This window comes from Myotis lucifugus, unplaced genomic scaffold (genome assembly GCF_000147115.1).
Source record: "Myotis lucifugus unplaced genomic scaffold, Myoluc2.0 scaffold_260, whole genome shotgun sequence".
Classification (NCBI taxonomy): Eukaryota; Metazoa; Chordata; class Mammalia; order Chiroptera; family Vespertilionidae; genus Myotis; species Myotis lucifugus.
The window spans coordinates 1,288,182-1,306,671 of record NW_005871308.1 but is presented as its reverse complement, the minus strand read 5'-3'; the positions used below and the strand labels follow the sequence as shown (position 1 = coordinate 1,306,671).

Sequence of the window (18,490 nt, the reverse complement as noted above, 5' to 3'; positions counted from 1 at the left end):
TGGTGGGGAGCTAAGTAAATGTTGATAGACGTACGACATAGAGACTGCAGTCCTGGCCAGGGAAGGAGCTCGCCACATAGGTGTTGGACAGAGGAGTGAGCAGACCAATTAGCAATCTGTTCCTGCCTCTGCTGGTCAGGAAGGTGAAGGATGGCAGGGCGTTCACCGTACATGCCTCCTCCTGAAGCGCACGCCCACACCAAGGTACATGCGCCCCATAGGCTCTTGCATTAACAGATGGCACAAGGCGCAGACTGCTCAGGCCTCGTGAACAGGTACGTGCACGACTTACCTCCGGTACACGAACTCACCACCGGGGTTTCACATACGGAGGTTACACACACTAGTTCCTACATCAGCGGTTCTCAACCTGTGGGTCGCGACCCCTTTGGGGGTTGAACGAACCTTTCACAGGGGTCACCTAAGACCAACGGAAAACACATATATAATTACATATTGTTTTTGTGATTAATCACTATGCTTTAATTATGTTCAATTTGTAACAATGAAAATACATCCTGCATATCAGATATTTGCATTACGATTCATAACAGTAGCAAAATTACAGTTATGAAGTAGGAACGAAAATAATTTTATGGTTGGGGGTCACCACAACATGAACTGTATTAAAGGGTCGCGGCATTAGGAAGGTTGAGAACCACTGCCCTACATGATACCTAGGTACCCAGTGATGCTCGGAGAGGCATGTGCATGGGCCAGGAGGAGCTGGAAGTCCATCTTGGAGCAGCATACATTCCAGGCTGGAAGTATGCAGAATTGTACGGGATAGAGCGAGGTGTTGGAGTTGCTGTCACATGTCTCAGGCTCCAGGATCCTAAAGGAAGAGATTGGCCGTCCCTTGTGACTAACCCAAGACACAGGCTCCAGCTTCAAGGAGCCTGGCGTTCTGATGGCTTTGGTGTTCAGTGAGACCTCAGACTCCTGGCCCATTGCTTGGTTCCATAGGACCCACCCCTCCAGGCCCGAGGGCGGTTTGGGCTCTTGGCCTGCTGCTCTGGCTGTGTGTGCCAAGGGGAATGTGGGCAGCCTGCAGAGGTGGGGAGCATTTCTGTGAGTCAGAACCTGTGTGGTTCAGGTCTCTTGTGCAACCCTAGTCTCCAACGCAGCAACTACCTGGACCGCGTGGAACCTCCCTTCTCCCCCAGGCTCCCAGCAGACACTTGGTCCGTGGCCACAGCTGAGGGCCCTTCTGACCAAAGCAGGAGTGTCAAGCCCTAGCTTTGTTGAGTAAAATCTTTCTCCTGGAGAACTGATTCCTGGTGACAGGGTGGAAAGGGTCCAGTAGGTGGAGCTGCTGCCCCTTCTCAGGTTCGTTCTCAGGGTGCTGGCGCCCAGCCAACTCGGCACACTGCTTCAGGGGGCAGCACCCTGGACTCCATAGGTGCTCGGTGTGTATATGTTTATTGGATTTAATGCCACAAGGAGAGCTCTTATTAAAAAAGGTTTTCTCCCGCCCCATCTCCCCCAGCGGGAGGTTAGTGTGGCTCCAAGACGGGGCCTGGAGGGGAGAGCTTTCCCCTTCCTTTTCTCACGAGGTCCACGGAGGAAATGTCTCGGACTCCCAGGTTGTCCAGAGGGTGGTTCCCCCAAGACCTGGTAGGGTCTCCGCACGCAGTGTTGCGTGTTTGTTTGGAGCTGTCGGCGGGGCAGAGAGCAACGAGCCGCACGTCCTCCAGCAGGGAAGGCAGCCAGCAGACACAGACGCGCTGCCGACCTGTGGGGGCTGGCCAGGCCAGGGCCTGTTGGGACTTGAAAGAGTGAGGCAAGTGGGTGTATGGTGCTGGCCTCCCTTCCTCAAGCTTTCTCAGGGCGTCAGTTCACAGAGCCTTGTGCCAGGCTGTCGGGGGAGGGCGGGCCAAAGCGTGGGTGGGAGTCCTGGCCCAAAGCCCCAGGTGAGTGGAGGGATTGGGGGTGGACTCGAGATCCCGTCTTGGGTCTTGGGGCTGAGCCGGCAGGTTCTTGGGCTTGTGCAGCTGCCTCCTGGGGTCAGAGGGTGCACTCCCTCACCAGCCAGGTCATGGGGCCTCCCGGCTGGCAGGGCTCCCACCCAGCAACTTGGGTCTGTCTCAGCAGAAAGTGCCGGCATGGATCAGAGAGAAGTTGTGAAACTCCAGGCGGGCAGAGCTTCCGTCTCAAGCCCACCACTGAGTTAGGAGGCCGAGGGGCAGCCCGGTCATGCCTCTCCTAAATGCTCTGGTCAAAGGAAGGGTGTCGCCCGGCTTCACACTCCCTGTAAGCCATCTGCTCCTTATTCCTGGGTCCATCTCATTCCCTGCATGTCCCTAACCCTGGGCTGTGCCTAGTTCTCTCTGTCCATTCTCTCCTGCTTCACTGGAGGGCTTGAGGAAGGGCAGTGGCCATCTCCCCTCTCGTGGGAGGGAAGCAGACTGCGTGGAGCGAGGGCAGCAGAACGGCCCTGGGCCCCTGCTTTGGGGGTGGCATTAGGGGCTGGTCCAGCACAGAGCCAAGGGCCTCGATGTTTCTAGACAAGAGACGCAGATCTGGGGACTGTGTTTGGGGTGAAAAAGAGGGTGGGGAGGAAGCCTTTCCCTTTCCTCCTGTCGTCTGTCACCTGCCGGCCATGCTCGGATCATAAGTGTTAATGAAATTGTGGTGCCCCGAGGCACCTGAGCAGCACCCCCTGCTCTGAATCAGCCTGACTCATTTACGGCTTTCTCCTAGTTACCCCAAAGGCTCTGAGGTGGCAAATGTGGGGGGTTGGTTTCAGGTTTCATGTTTTCACATTACTGGGTGGAAAAAAAACACCTTTCCAAACCAAAAAAACAGCTTCTACAGCAGAAACAGCCTGTCCCGAGAGCACTGAAAATTTCCCCATCCTATCTCCCCAGCGCTCTGCGGCAGGCCCGGGCAGGCCCGGCAGACCCGGCAGACCCGTGCTGGAGGGGTTAAGAGGAGGGGGTTGGAGCCAGGCTGAGTAGCATGTCGGGGACAGCCCCTTTGGAGGTGGCAGCACTTGCCTTCCTGCTTAAAGGCAGGTTAGGACCTTTGCAGGCCCCCTCGCTCTGCAGCCTGTGGTCTCCAGCCGCCAGCAGTGAATTGCCTGGGCCTAGGACAGTGAGCTCAGGATGGGCAGGGGCCAGGGAAGGAGCCAATTTGATCCCAGGAGGTCGGGGGCTAGAGCCCCTTAGGGCTCTTTAGGTGGAGTGGTAGGGAGGTGTGAAGATGCAGGGTCCATCTGGCACATGGAGATGGGGGTGCCACCCCCTCCTGTTACTGGCTGGTAGCATTAAAAACCCCCTCCACTCCCCACAGGGGCAGATGGCCTCCATGGCAGATGGAGACTAGGCCGCCAGTGGCTGAATGAGCTTTCTGGTCTCTGCCTGGCCTCCCTGGTTAATAAGACAGTTCAGAGGGGCAGCGACAGGGCCGTGTGTGTGTGTGTGTGTGTGTGTGTTTGTTGTGTGTTCGTTCTGGCCTTATTGGGCCATTCTGGGGGGAAAGTAAGAAAGGAACCCCAGAGGGAGTCAGTGGATCTTGGGGGCACACCTACGTCTGCTGTGTGGGGGTGGCAGGTGCTCATGGCCCTGACACTGCCCACCTGCCCTGGCTCCTGAAGCTGCCCAGTCCGTTCTCCAGGGAAGAGGGTAGGCCCCGGGTGGGTGGGAGCTCTGCCCAGGCTGGAGCCAGGTGAGCTGATGCAGACCCCCTGCCAGGTCCCGGAGCTCAGGCCTGGGCAGCAGCTCCTCCCAGAGGAGGCTCCGTTTATTATGCGCTCGGGCTCCCTGGCTGCGCAGGCAGCAGCGGCCTTCATTAGCGGAGGAGCTGGGGTCTGTTTTGGCTGCCTCATCAGCATCAGTGAACTGCGTCCCTGCGAGATTTGATACAATTTAATTAACCTAATTAAAAGCTCTGATTGCAGAGATGATTGGGGTAGCGCCAGCAGCGACTGCATATTTATAATGAGCTGCAAGGTGTGGGACCGCAGCCAAACGCCACGCATCCTAATGAGCGGGAGCCGGGAGCCAGGGAGCGGGAGAGGGAACGTTTATTTTTGGCAACAATGCCCAGTTCCTCCCTGCCAGGGAGTCAGAGACCCAGGGAGCAGACACGGACCTGCCCCCGAGCTCTTCTGAGCAAGGTGGGAGCAGGAGCGGGTGTGTGCTCCCCAGATTCTTGTGCCTTTGGACGTCCACCTGAAGGAACGCACAGCGCCCGGGTCCTCTGCCTGCAGAGTGGGGCCGGGGCCCCAGCAATGCACTTCTCCTGCCTCTCTCCCTCTCTGGGAGTCAGGGGCTGCCTTCTGAACTACAGCCCTGGTGTGAGGAAACCGCCCCGCGGAACCACCTTGAGTTTAGGACTTCAGGTCCCTGGGCTGTGCCCTTGCCAGGCAAGATAAGAGACTGACAGGATAAAGCTGACAGGCCAGGGGGAGGTCAGAAAAGGGGTCAGGATGTCCAAGAGACTCTTGTGAGGCTCCTGGGCCTGGAGCCGACCAGAGAAATAGGAGAGATGAACCTCCTGTTCATCCTGGAGCCCCGTCTCTCTCTCTCTGATGACCCTGCCCGGGGGGGCCACCTCCCATGGACTCTCCTCTCCCACTCCCTCTGTCTGGGGAGTCTTGGTTTGTCTGACTAAGCATTTCCGCTGTAAATCACATCTAATAATAACGAGAGTGAGAGCTGTGGCAGAGATGCTGTGGGTGAAGGGGGCACTGGTGAGAAGGGCATGCTGCCCAGGTGCCGAGGGGTGTGAGGCGGGGAGGGAGCTCTGAGTTGGCAGGAATGAGGGCTGGGCTCTGGAAGGCACCCTCAGAGGCCTTGGGGGAAGAAGGTGGGAGCAGACCCCTGCTCCTGCTCAGAGCTTGTGTAGGTCATGAGCTCAGTCTTGCTGGCCCAGCCCCCCAGTGCTCTGAGTGCTGCCAGGACAAGATGAGATTTGTCCCCAGCCCACCTTGCAGAGCTGCAGCTGTTTAGCTCCCTTATCAATCTTCTCTGTGGGTTTAATCATCTCTCTGTCATCCTGCTGGGGCAGCCCTCCCCTTGCTGGAGCCCGGCTTTCCTCCAATCCTCCTCCCCCAGACACAACCACCCTTCCCCACCTGACTTCCCTTGTGGGAGACAGAGGGTGGGCCGGGCTGGCTTTGCCCCAGGTTTAGTCTCAGTGGCGCAGGTGGGGGTGGAGGGTCCCTGTTTTTGCCAGGAATAAATATGGATGAGGGACGGGTAGAAGTGGCACTGGCAGAGTCTGTCCTAGCTGGGCCCCCAAGATCTTGGCCTCTACTCCAGGTCGGGTAGGACAGGGCCTAGCGATTGGCTGTGGGAGATTCAGGAGATTCTGCTGTAGGTGCAGCATCCATTCCTTCCTCCCTCTACCAGCTCCTTGGGAACTGTGTCCACCCATGGCCATCCATCCATCCAGCTCTGGCCTCCTTCCCTGGGTGGGTCCTATGGGGCCAGGGGCCCGTGGGCAGAAGCCATGAGCCCACAGCTTTGCATGCGTCTTGGGAAAGAGGGTGCCCAAGAGTCAATGGAGCCTGTGTTGTGGTCCAGGCTGGGAGCCAGGGTGCAGGGGCTCTGGGGCCCATCCCAGTGCTGACGTGCAAGATGACCTTCAGGGCTACGCTTCGTCCCTCTCTGCTTTGCTCAATTTCCTCTCCAGAGCATTGGGGAATGGGCGGGCGGCGGCGGTGGTGGCATGTTCTGGTGTATGTGCCCCTCAGAGGGAACACGAGAAAGTGGGTCCTTCCTCCCCCTGCTCCCACCCCAGGCACTCTCAGTGCCAGTGGGAGCTGCTCTCTCCCATTTCTCAGGAGGGTCCCCTTAGGCCCTGTGGTCCCTGGGCCAGCCCCCCAGTGCACTGACTAGCCTTGGGCTGGAGGGCACTTGTCCTCCCAAGACAAGGCTGGGCTCTGGAGGACAATGGCGTGTTGATGAGGCTTTGGTCCTGGTCTCACATGACCTGACGGGGGTGGATGGACCGCACGTGGCCGAGCCGCCTGGGCTGACCTTTGGTCGCTGGCTAGGGAAGAGAGGAAGCCATGAAGCTCTCCTACCCACTCAATGCCCTGGGCACCCTGCCACCCCCACCCCAGGAACTGCCCTCCGGGCACACATACTCTGCCTTCACCTGCCTTCTCTTAGTCCTCCTCTCCCCTCTGCTGTGTGTGGATGTGTGTGCATGTGCGTCTGTGGGTTAGAAAGGAGGCACCCGGAGGGTGAAGGATAGTGAGAGCAGAAACTCCCTTTGTCGGTTCTTTCCAATCAAGGATGAACCTGGTTTCTCCCATCGTGGGGACACCACCAGGGCAGGGCCACAGTATATACGTGTGTGTGTCTATGTGTGTTCATGGGCAGGAGTGCATACATGTAGAGAGCTATGTCTCCTACCCTGCCTTGACCTATGACCCATATTCTCCTCTGATGGGAGGAGGTAACTTTGATTGTCAGCATCTTCCAGCTTTGGCTGGAGCGACCCCCTGACCCCCGCAAACGACCAGAGCGTCACTTTCAAAAGGAAAAAGAAAGACTCTTTTGGGTTTTGTAATTATTGTGATCAGTTGGATTAACTAAAAATTACCATTCAGTGAGGAAGCAAGTTGTGTGTGTGTGTGTGATGAGAGTTACACACAGACATGGGTACACAGAAGGCAAGTTAAGACAGAGGGAGACAGGCATATACTCACAGGCACACCGATGATTCTTAAAAGGGGTAATTGGTCTTTCCTCCTATTCCTCACCAAGTTGCTAAGGTGATAGAGCAAAGGGGGGTATCTCAAGAGAATCTTTCCCTGAAGTGCCCCGGGGGTTGAGGCCCAGGGCCTCTGAAATGGGACAAGCTGGTACAAATGACTTGATACAGCACTTTGAAAGGGAGCCCATGGCCTGACTTTGTTGCATAACATTACACATATTACATGAAGACTTTTTTTTTCTAACATATATTTTATTGGTTTTTTTACAGAGAGGATGGGAGAGGGAGAGAGAGTTAAAAACATCTATGAGAGAGAAACTGATCAGCTGCCTTCTGCACCCCCCGCCCCCCCACTGGGGATGTGCCTGCAACCAAGGTACATGCCCTTGACCAGAATTGAACCTGGGACCCTTCAGTCCGCAGGCTGATGCTCTATCCACTGAGCCAAACTGGTTAGGCTACTTGAAGACTTTTAAAAAATATATATATTTTATTGATTTTTTACAGAGAAGAAGGGAGAGGGATAGAGAGTTAGAAACATCTATGAGAGAGAAACATTCATCAGCTGCCTCCTGCACACCCCCTACTGGGGATGTGCCTGCAACCAAGGTACATGCCTTTGACTGGAATCGAACCTGGGACCCTTCAGTCTGCAGGCTGACACTTTATCCAATAAGCCAAACCAGTTAGGCTACTTGAAGACTTTTACTGAGTTCTTTCTTGGGAGCCCCATACAATTTTTTTGTTGTTTTTGCTGGGGCTAGTCACCTATACACCCTCTTGGTGATCCTGGGGGTATGTGGAGGGAAGTTAAATTCCAGACCTGGCGTGGGGAGGCCTGTGGGTGAGAAGGGAACAGACTGCTGTGTGCCCTCAGGTTTAGTCTCTAGGCGTCTCTCGCGTCTCTCAAATTAACAGCTTTGCGTGGTTTGATGGAGGAGTATTTCTAGACAACCCCCCTTCCTCCCCAGATATAGTCCTATTAATCCCATTGGATGCTGGGAGGGAGTAGGGGATGGTCCTTGGCATTGAGGCAGAAAGGACAGAGCCTGGAGGGGCTGAGCGTGGCAGGGGGCACGGGGAGCTGGAGCTGAGTGTGAAGTTGCAGCGGAGTTGAGCGTGGATGGACTAAAGGGGGGTTGTCTGAGCTTGGCTGGCAGGGTATCTCTCTCAGGCTTGACAGGATCCTGAGAAGCCTATTTTTGGAGCCCAATAAAGAGAGTGTTTGGTGTCTGCTCTCCCTGAGAGCAGCGGGACAGGTCCCCTCCCCCTGCTCCCCTCAGCTGAGCAGAGTCATACATCACCAAGGGGCTGGGACTCCCTAGATGTATTGCCCTAATACGTCGCTATAGCAACCCCATTCTAATCCTGCATTATTCTAATGTGGTCCCCCTCCCCACTGTGATGTATAGCTTGGATCTCAGAGCTTCAAGGCCCCTTCTCTGAGGCTGCTCTAGGTACCCTGGGGAGGGTGGGTTGGAGGCCGGCTGGGCTTCCGTGGGTCCCGTCTTGCTTCTCCTCACCCTGTGCATGGGATCCTTTGTGAGGCTGTGTGTGGAGGTGGGGTCTGGCCCATTGGCCCACCAGCTAGCCTGCCCAGAGAAGGGAAGCAGCAGGCCATGTGTCCCGGCCCTGGCACACGAGCGCCTGACGCACCGACCCACGCCAGCCTGCCCGGCCTGAGGACCTGAGGCCTTGGGGTTGGGGGCCAGGGCAGGACAATGGCTGCATTCCGGCTGTCAGCCACAGGCCCCCATTGTTCCTGTAGACACTGCCTGCTTGAGTGCCGTGATTCTGGCCCTCACCCCGCAGGGGGCGTAGGATGCTCCCTGGACCACTCCCCCGGGGGGACCATAGAGGGGTGATTCATGAGGTGGCCAGGGCAAAGCAAGCCCCAGCTGTGCCCAGATTCTGGGGGGTGGGAGGGGGAGGTGACTGAGGGTTGTTTGTGTCAGGGGAGGGAGGCTTGAATAGCCAGAGGACTCAGGGCCCTGGACACCAACCACGTCATCTCCTACCCCTCCTTGTGTGTGGGCCGGTCAGAGAGGCTCCATTGTCAGAGGGGAAGGCCCACCCAGGCTGGAAAGGATTTGAGAATCAAGAGGGACCATCTCAGAGCTGGGAGGACCCAGAGACCACCCCTCACACTACACTGGCTGGAAAATTGAGGTCCAGAGAATGGCAGGGATGTGCTCACGGTTACACAGCTGGGTAGTGACAGGCCTGGGGCCAGAACATTCCTCATCTCTCCCTAGTGCTGAGAGGCTGTGCCATTTCTGGTAGAAAAACTGAGTCTCAGTGGTGATTTTCAGTCTTGGCAGAAGTTATGCTCAGAAGCTCTTTCCTCTCCCCCAATCCCTTTGAAATCCCTTTCAGGTCAGCACCTGGCATCTCTGGAGTGAGAAATTGGAGTGAAGGGAAGCCCCAGGGCCGGGCCATACTGACTACCTCTTGCGGAAGGCCCTGAAGAAACACGCAGGGCATGGAGGTTTCCATGCCACACAAGAGCCATAGATGCAACAATAGCCTTCATTGTTTCCTCCCAAACAATGATGCCACTTGGGCCCTCACATGCCTACTCTAAATGACTGAGAGGTAGGGAGGGGAAGAAGTTAATCTGAGAGAGTTTTAAGGATGGAGGACTAATATATATATATTTTTATGTCTGTGTTCCTGCTGCTCAACATAGGGACTGATTGTTAAACTGGATGGTTAGATGAGGGGATGGATGGGAGGTGGTTGGGTAGATGGGTGGATGGTTAAAGAGGTAGTTGAGGGTTGCATGAATGAATGGACGAGTGGATGGGTGGGCAGATGGATGAATGAATGGTTGTATAGATGGGTGGGTTGATGAATGGATAAATGGATGGATGTAGGATGGATAAATGGATGTTTAAATGAGGGAATGGCCATTTCACATATTGAGGTCCCGGGGTGACGGATGACCCAACTTGGGTCGTACTGAGGATGAACAGTGGAGTGAGGCCTGGACCTGGGTAGCTGACCCCCACCTTTGAGGCTGGGATGCCCTGTGGCGTGGTTTGGTGGTCAGCCCCAGGTCAGGGGTGCAGTAGAACCAGGAGTTGGTACCTGAAGGAATCTATAGTCAAACTTAGTCTCATATTAGGTGGCTCCACGGGGCTTAGGGCCTTGATCTTGAGTTGAATCTTATGTGCTGGGATCAAAGGAGGGGTGGAAGCCCACTGCTGGAAGGTCCTGAGCAGGGCCAAAAGGGGGAATGAGTGGGGTCTGAGGGCGCTGGGGCCGCCTGGCTTTGCCTCCTTGGAATTAGGCCCTGAGCCCAGAGCCCCCGAGGCAAACCTTTACTCATTCTTCGTGACCCAGCTCAATGGTACCACCATCTGTGAGGCCGTCCCTGACCCTCTGGGTGCTGTTTCCCCAGAAACAGCACAGAGCCTTGGGAGAGGTACATTATTGGGGAACTGGGGTTACCGCAAAGAGGCAGGCATGGGGAAGAGGTTGGGAGACTGCACCTGCCACTAATTTTCTGGGTCATTTTGGGAGAGTCCCTCAACATCCTTGGGCCTCTATTTCCTCATCTGTGAACTGGGGATGGGTAGCTTGAACTCTTCTTTGAGAAGGAGGAGAGATAATCTTGGGGTGGGGCGGGGTGTGTGTGTGTGGGGGAAAGCACCCAGTATTATTTTTCTGCACTGCTTCAGCCCAGCCATGATATATAGTGTACGTATAAAATTAATTTTATAGCTAACATTTACTGTGCACTTACAATCTTCCAGACTCTCTTCTGAGTGCTTATGTATATCATCTCTCATCTAATCTCCACAGCAGTCCTATTAGCCAGGTACGATCATTCTTTTATTTTGACAGATGAGGAAACTGAGGCATGGCAAGTGTTAAGGAGCAGGTGGTGCAGCCAGGATGAAAACCTGGGCAGATGCCAAGAAAGGCATTCTTAGCGACTCTTTGGGTCACTCAGTATGCAGCACTCTGAATGGATGCAGCAGGGGGGCTTCCTGACCTTCTTGGTGACCCCAGGCAAGCCATCCAACTTCCTTGAACCTCATGGGATTTACCTGATGGCAGCCTGGTGGAGAGGGGAGCCGATCCTAGCCAATTAGCTCCAGCACCCTTGGTCCGCAGCTTCTCTCCCCGGCCCAGTCCTGAGCTCTGAAACCTCTGCTTTGTGCACGTACCCCAAGCACCGGACAGTGCTGCTCACCTCAGCAGGGAGCGTAAAAAGAACCCTGTCCGGGTGTCAGGTCAAACGGGTTTTATCCCAGGTTCTGTCATTATCCAGTTTTGCTGCTCTGCACAGGTCACTAAAACTCTCTGGGTACCAGTTTCCTTATTTGCCGAATAGGAATGACGAATGTGAGATCATGAAAATAAAGTATGAAGTCAGCCTTGGTCGGTGTGGCTCAGTAAGTTGAGCGTCGTCCTGTGAACCTCAAGGTTACTGGTTCAATCCCCAGTCAGGGCACATATCTGGGCTGTGGCTCCAGTGGGGGACATGCAGGAAGCAGCCCATGGATGCTTTGCTCTTGCATCAATCTTTCTCTCTAAAAAATCAATAAAAATATTATAAAAAATCTAGCTGTTTTGTTGGGTTTCACTACTTTTCTGTGCACTCTCAATATTAATAAAAATAGTGCACCCTTTCTCCTGAAAAAATAAAATAAGTGCTGGGTAGGCATTATGTCCAAATGACTTGTTAGAGTGGGGTCTGTGGTAAAAGTTCATTACATTTTGGTTTTCTTCCCTGCTCGCTTATTTTGTACAATACCGTGCCCAGACCCCACAATCAAACAGCTTTCATTCATCCATCACCTACTTATGCTAAGCCCTCTATGTACATCCTCCCACTTAACTCTCAAAATAGCTCTATGATATAGGAACTGCCATGGTCACAGTATTAGGAAACTGAGGCACAGAAAGGGTGAGTATCTGGCCTGAAGTTGTACAGCTGATAGGAGGTGGAGCCAGGATTTGTACCCAGGGCTGTCTGATCTCACAGCCCCTGCATTTCACTCTTCTCTCTGCCTCCCCGTGAGACATAAAGAGCTTCCCCGGCAAAATTGATGACAGTGGGAGAAGGCAGTTGACCCAAGTGGCTGGACGGGGCCTTGTTGGAAGGTCAGGTCTGTCTATGAGCTGCTGGGGTCAACTCCAGCAGCTTTTGCACAGAGGGAGCACTCCCTCCCTCCTCCCCAGGCAGCCAGCCCCAGGGAAAGGCCCAGGATGGTGACAATTTCCCACCCTCAGCAAGGGGAACAGGCGCAGCTCAGGGTCCAGGTCTGCTCCTGTTCAGAGCTGAATAATCTGGAGCCTTTGAAGAAGGATTTCTGCACAGCCATCAGGAGTGAATCATTGACTTAGGGAGGCGATGAATCAACGGGGAGTTCATAAAACGGCAAATGAATCGGGTGTGAGAATGACGGAGCCACTGCTATTCCCCAGAACCCTCTGGGGACAGAGAGCCGAGAGAAAAGAAATAAAAATAACACGGGGCCCCACGCCTGCTACAAACCTGAGGCAGCCCCTCCTTGCATGTGGAAAGACAGAGGGACCGAGGGATGAGACCCACTGGTGGGTGAAGTGGGGTAGAGGAAGGCTCCCTGGGTCCAGGCTGCAGGTGCAATTAGCAAACGCCTGCCCCCTTCTTTTCAGAAGCCCTCACAAGAAAGAACACTGATTTTGACGAACACCCAAAATAATGTGAGATCAGGCACCATGCATTATGCATGAGGTCTGATTTAACATGAACATTATTTCTTGTGTATGAGACCATATGCCTCCGTGCTGTTTCTGCAGCCTAATAATACCAAGACCCACCCTGGCCAGGCTCAGCCAGAGACACGTCCACTGGGCGTATGTGCGTGGGGGTCCTTGAGGCACAGCCCTCCTGGTACTCGGCTCATGTGAGGGGAGCCCTGTCAGATGCCCTGGAGGTGGGTCGTGCCTCTGAAAAAACACCAGGGAGCTTGGGATGGGTGTCACCGTGTGAAAGTGCCAGTGTGTGTGTGTGTGTGTGTGTGTGTGTGTGTGATGTGTGTTATCAGGAGCCCGTGACTAGGTGATGCTGGGTTCATCGCGTGGTGATGTGGGGACATGTGAGTAGCTGAGGTTTTACTGCACAAGAGGAGTGATGGCAGGAACGGAGAGATCTAATTGCTGTGTGTGTTTGTATATATACACGCATATGTACGTGTGGGGGTGTGTGTTTAAAAAATAAGATCACATATACATACAAACACACAGCCTAACTTTAATTATCTGAAGGGAGCAGGAGAGAGCTAGGAGGAGCTGAGAACAATGATGGGCACGGATGTGTTTGGAAAGCAGTTTGTGGGGTAAGTGCGTGGATATCCTGAGAGTATGGGGACCTCGTCAAATGCTGCAAAGGATGACTGTGTGTGTTTAATGAAATGTTACAGGTGCCAGGCATCTGGCAACTCTGGAGAGCTATGCGCCAAAGACTACAGAACTGGTGCTGGACAGCCAAACAGTGGTATGGGTGTGACCATGAGTGTGTTAGTGTGCGAGTGAGTGAGTGACCGAGCTGGGAGCGTGTGCGTTGGGGTTTAAGCTGGCCGACAGAAGTGATGGGGATGGGTGTGAGGGGAGACAGACAGAGGAGGTAGCTGTGATGGCAAATTTCCGAGCATGGCCGTGGGATGGGGGAGGTGGTAGATGGAGAAGGAACGTCTCTGGCCAGCCTGTGTGTGTATGTGAAGCAGGGCTGCATCCTTGGAGGTGGTAGTTGCCTCTGCTCTATCTGGCACTCCCATAGAGGAGGCAACTTGAAGCTGACTTTTTGGGGGGACACTCAGCTGTGAGATGGCCCTGGTGACTGTTGCCATGTCCCAGTTCAGGGACCAATAGAGGGCAGTCCTCCCACACGGAGGCCTCCCAAGGCAGCAAGAAGAGCCCTAATCGGCTGGCCAAACACTAACTCCAGGGTTTTCAAATATGTCAGGCAGGGATAAGATTGACGGCCACTCTGGCTTCAGTCACTAAGCCGGAGGTCTGGGTGAATCCTCTTGTTAAGTTTAGGAGGAGCCATTGGGCCCAGATAACAAACGCCCTCTCTCTCCTTCCCCTGTTCAGGTGGGTCTCCTTTCTGGAGCTCAAGCCCTGCTGGGGAGAGCCAGGGCCTGGGTGCAGCACTGGGGGCTTGACACTCCCACATGCAGGCCCAGAGCCTCTCCAGAGGAGACTCGGTTCCAAACAGCTCTAAGTGCGTAGCTGTGGTCGGGGTCAGCTAGTCCAGTGGACATGCACTCGAGTCCTGGGGTCAAGGGATGATTGTACCAGACCTAAGCCAGGCAGCATATAAGCCAGTGCAAGTGAAAGTGCCAGTGTGTATGTGTGTGTGTGTGTGTGTGAGAGAGTGTGTGTGAGTGTGCACCTTTGTGGTGCAGGAGGTGGGTGTCCTTGAGGTACAGTGTAGGGCTCCTTCTGGGTTTGCCTGGATGACCACAGGTGACCACGACGGTCACCTTCCTTCTTCCTGTTGTTGACCAACCCCCACCCTGCAAATGTTCTTCCAGCTCCAAGCATTAGCAGTGTAGCATAGACTTTCTTTCCCCCCTCCTACCTCTGGGAGTGGCTATGGATTTGCAGGCACAGTGGCACACACACACAAATTCATACACCAGCACACAGAAGTTCACATGAGGAGAGTGAAACTCTAACAGAACATGTGGCCACATGATCATAGAACGTAATGTTGTTCACATGAGGAAGGAAGATGGGATCAGAAAATTCCGAATCAGCTCGGGAAAGCGTGGGCTTCCTCGAAGGTTGCTGCTAGGGACTTCTCCCCCTCTAGAACGAAAGGAAGGCTGAGGCTCTCAGGAATGAGCAGGTAGATCCACATCCGCATGGGATGGAGTAGCGGCTCGGTCAAGCTCCCAGGGGACTGTGTCTTTCCTAAACTCTATTCAGGGAGTAAGACTCCAGGGTAAAATATTTCTCTCCCTATGGCTTTTCCTTAATGGTCAAATGTGCTATGGTTCCTACCCTCATCCCAGGCCAGAGACGGGGAAGGAGCCAGGGGGCCTTCAGTGACCAGGGGTTGGTTCCTGGGTAGCTGCCCCAGGCTGGTGTCTCATTAAGCAAAAACCTCACAAAGTGGAAGATTTTCTTCCGTCCCCTTTTCTACTTTTTTTTCATCTTTTTGTTCTACTGGTCAGCTGCTGCTGGTTCTTGGGAGGCCGCATTGTTTTGCTGTTTTTGAGTTGACTTGCTTAAATAATAAATCCACCCTCTTGTACAGGATTAAGCAGATAATTGGGAAATCAATCAATCAATTGGTGTCAGCTGCAGGCAGAGGCCGGTGAAAGACCCCTGTCTTCCCAGTCACTCTTTCCAACCTCCAAACCTGCTGAGGCTCAGGGCGGCGTGCTGAGCGAGCTCCATGTGCTTCCATTTCAGGGCCCCGAGGGTGGGACAAATCGAGGAATGGAGATGTAAGGAGGGAGTGTGACTGCTTCGAAGTTCCGTACTTCGTGGAGCAGGAAACGAGAGGCCAAGCTAGGGTGGCCTGATGCTCTGGGCCATGCTGTCACCTCACTGGCCCAGAAATTCCTGGCTACCTCTTTAAGAAGCATGGGGAGGCTCACTGGCTTGCCAGTATGGGGACCGGCTGGGACACGGGTGCCAATTACAGGGCTAATTGCTCACTAGGCTGGAGTGAAAGTGGGAGAAAAAATAAGGAGCAGAGGGAGAGGTTTGGCATTTGAGAACTTTGTACTTGCGGAGACAATTCTCCTAAGATTGAGAGGCAGAGCCCAGAAAGTCACCAGAATTCTCCGTGTGGCACAATCACCCTGAGACCCCGGCTTGGCAGGGACCCCCAACTCTGGGGCCAGGGAGCACCTCTGGACACCCTAGATGCGGTCGGCTCTCACAGGCTTGGGAGTTGGCAGCTTGTCCCTGGTGGGAGAGGGGCCACACATACACCCTCACTGGGGACACAACTTTCTCCCCAGTCAAGCAATTGTGGCTTCAAGCTTTGTCCCCATGCAGAGTAAAAGAAACCTGGTATAGTTTCTCTTGAGAAGGGAAAAGAAAGAAGGGAGAAAACAGAGCTGTTTTATTCATATTTTTAAAAAGAGTTGTTTTAAAGGAAGGTCTTGGCTGGGACACAGGTAGTTTTGAGCTTCGGGCCTGGGACACTGATCTGCCTCCACCACCCTGACTCTGGGGAGGGGGCGTGTTGCTGCTGAAGGCTGGAGAAGGGGATGTTTGAGGATGTCTGTGCCCTCCACCCAGGTTCTGATTGCACACTGGAGTCCTCCCATGGGCATATGCGTCCCTGCCTGGATGGGGGTAGGGGGTGGGGAGCGGTCCTTGGGTGTCCGTCCCTAGAGAGGAGATGGCAGCGCTTTTGGTGGTAGTTGTTTACGCCCCCACTCTTCTGCAGGAAAAGTTGAGGCAGGTGGTTTGTTTGCTGAGAAGCCTTTGTCGAAGCAAACAGGTAGGGTTCCCTCCCTAGGCCCACTCAGCCCACCAAGGACCACCGCAGGAACCGCCAGTGAGTCCAAGTAGGTTTAGGTACCATTGTGCTTGCGGTTGGAGAGCCAGCTGGGATGGGCTGGTGGGACCTGAGCCAGCTTCCAGCTGCCCCAGGACCCGGAATGGTGACATTGGCCCAGGCCCCACACTTGGGAGTGCAAAATGAAACCAAAATCAGGGTTGGGGTGGGGGATACAAAGACGCCAGGCTAAGGGTCCAGGTCCAGGTGGGTTTCTTCCTTGGGTAAGAAGAGCAGTGGAGTTGTGCCCGAGGAACGCTGACCCCAATTCAGCGTGGTGCCTGCGGTTCACTGTCCTGGCTCAGGTCTGGTCTCAGGATAGTCTGTTTATGGGAGGGGACTCGAGGCAGCTTCATCTTCCTAAACTCACTCACCTGAGGCAGGGGCCCAACTGTGGCCCAGGTAACAGGGGGTCCTGATACTGGCCTGGAAGAAGGGTTGTTGTGGTTACCTTTCTCTACAATAGCAAGGCCAAGACTTTAGGGGAGGTGAGCCAGGGGAGCCCCACACTTTACCCACAAACCCACCCAGCCCTGGTAGTAAAGAGGACAGGACACAGCCCTGGGGTACATGTTTATGTGAGTAATAAAATATTTACTATAACATAAATATAAAGGGAACTTCCCAGTCTACTTATTATTATTTTTTTTGCAATAAAGATACAAAGAGAATGCACCGAAACATTGTTCCAAAAAATAAAAAAAATAAAATTTAAATTCAAACTGTAACAAACGAAACAAGAAATGGAGGAGGGGGAAGCTCCAGACACATCCAGAAAATAAATAGAGACGGGTCAGAAATCTGGAAATCATATTAAAATATCTTTTTCGGATTAGTCGGTGTACAAAATCCTGTAGGATGGGGACGGAGGGCAACCCGGAAAACCAAAAATAAAAATCAAGCACAAAATGTTTCTTCTCCCCGCCAGTGTGTACATATCTCACATATTTACATGGTTCCCACCTCACCCCAAACTAGGGGAATTTCTCTCCCAGCCTCCCACCTCCCAGGGGGCTGCGAAGGGAGCAGACGGAAGCTGCAGGGACTCAGGCAGAAGGCTCTCAGGGAACGGCTTATTTCTACAGCTGGTTAAAAAATACCTCCAACTTTTCCAAGTTTCATTTGTTTGTGGCCAGGAGGGCAGGGCCCCGCGGGGAGCAGGGGCCCTGCTGTGCGGTGGTCGGTCTGCAGCGGGGCCGAAGCCCCTTGCCATCGGGGGTGTGGGTGGGAGCGCAGACCCCTACAGCGTGGCCGGAACCGAGTTGGAGCTCGGATAAAACGAAACGAAAATGAGCACTCAAAAATTTTTTTTGTTAGTTTTTGTGTTATTTTTTTGTTTTGTTTTGCTCTTTTGGGGTAGGGCTGGGACGGTAAGAGGAAAAAATAAATTAGGCTAGATTAAAGCTTTGGCTATTTCCTGCTTTTATACACAGACGCGGCTCTCGCGGCCTCCCCTCCGGGGCCCCGATAAATACAGTATACAGCGATTTAAATTAAGGGCGCGGGCGGAGTTAGAAGGACCCTAGGAGCCCAGAGGCTCCATGAATAAATAAAAACCGTAAAAAACCGAGCCCGGAGGAAGGATCAGGGGAACGGGGCGCATCCTCTTGGGAGAGAAGAGGCATAGAGCGAATAAAGTGACAGTCCCCCACTCTCGATCCGCAGGCTCGGGTATCCGCGCCGGGGAGAGGGGATGGGGAACGCTTCTCTCTACGCCCTCTCTCCCCCTCTCTCCCGGGGAATTCCTAACCCCGTACCGCGTTACCTGTCGCTGTGGGGAGGCCGCTGCCGGGATCCGGCCCCGAACAGCCCCGGGGGGCAGGGATGGGGGTCGTCGAGGGAATGGGGACAGGGAGCAGGCGGCGGGCAGGATGCCCCGGGTGAGTTGGCGCGGTCCGGATCTTCCCTTTTCTCTCCGGGGTTCGGGCGACGTAGCCTATCCGTCCTCTTCGCCGCTCGCCGGAGAAGGTCGTCGGGTGTTTGGTTTTGTTCTAAAGTTTCTGGGCTTTTTGTAAAATCCAAAGCAACCGAACAAAAAGAGTACAGGCCGCGCGGCGCTCGCGCGCTGGCGTAAACCCTGACTCGCGCGGTCTCTGTATCGAGCCATTAATGTGTTGTTTGCACCCGCCCGCGGGCCGCGGGCCCCGAAGTAGCAACAACGTTCCGCCGGCCAATTCCCGGTCCAAACGTCGCCAGGGGGGCGGCGCTCGCCTGGGTCACCCTCTCCTCTGCGCGTGAGAACAGACGCACACTCCTTCCATCAGTGCCGCAGCCGAATCGCCCAGGTTTGGACTGAAA

The 18,490-nt window shown here is 54.3% G+C and overlaps 1 protein-coding gene across 1 annotated transcript in view; it reads right to left on the bottom strand.

Annotated features, from left to right (window-relative positions):
* Positions 1–15,545: 15,545 nt before the first annotated feature.
* POU3F1 (POU class 3 homeobox 1) overlaps positions 15,546–18,490 on the bottom strand; it is a 4,593-nt gene continuing 1,648 nt past the window's right edge. Inside the window, 1 exon segment of the mRNA XM_023762766.1 lies at positions 15,546–15,591. Within this exon segment, the coding sequence (XP_023618534.1) occupies positions 15,546–15,591 (46 nt within the window).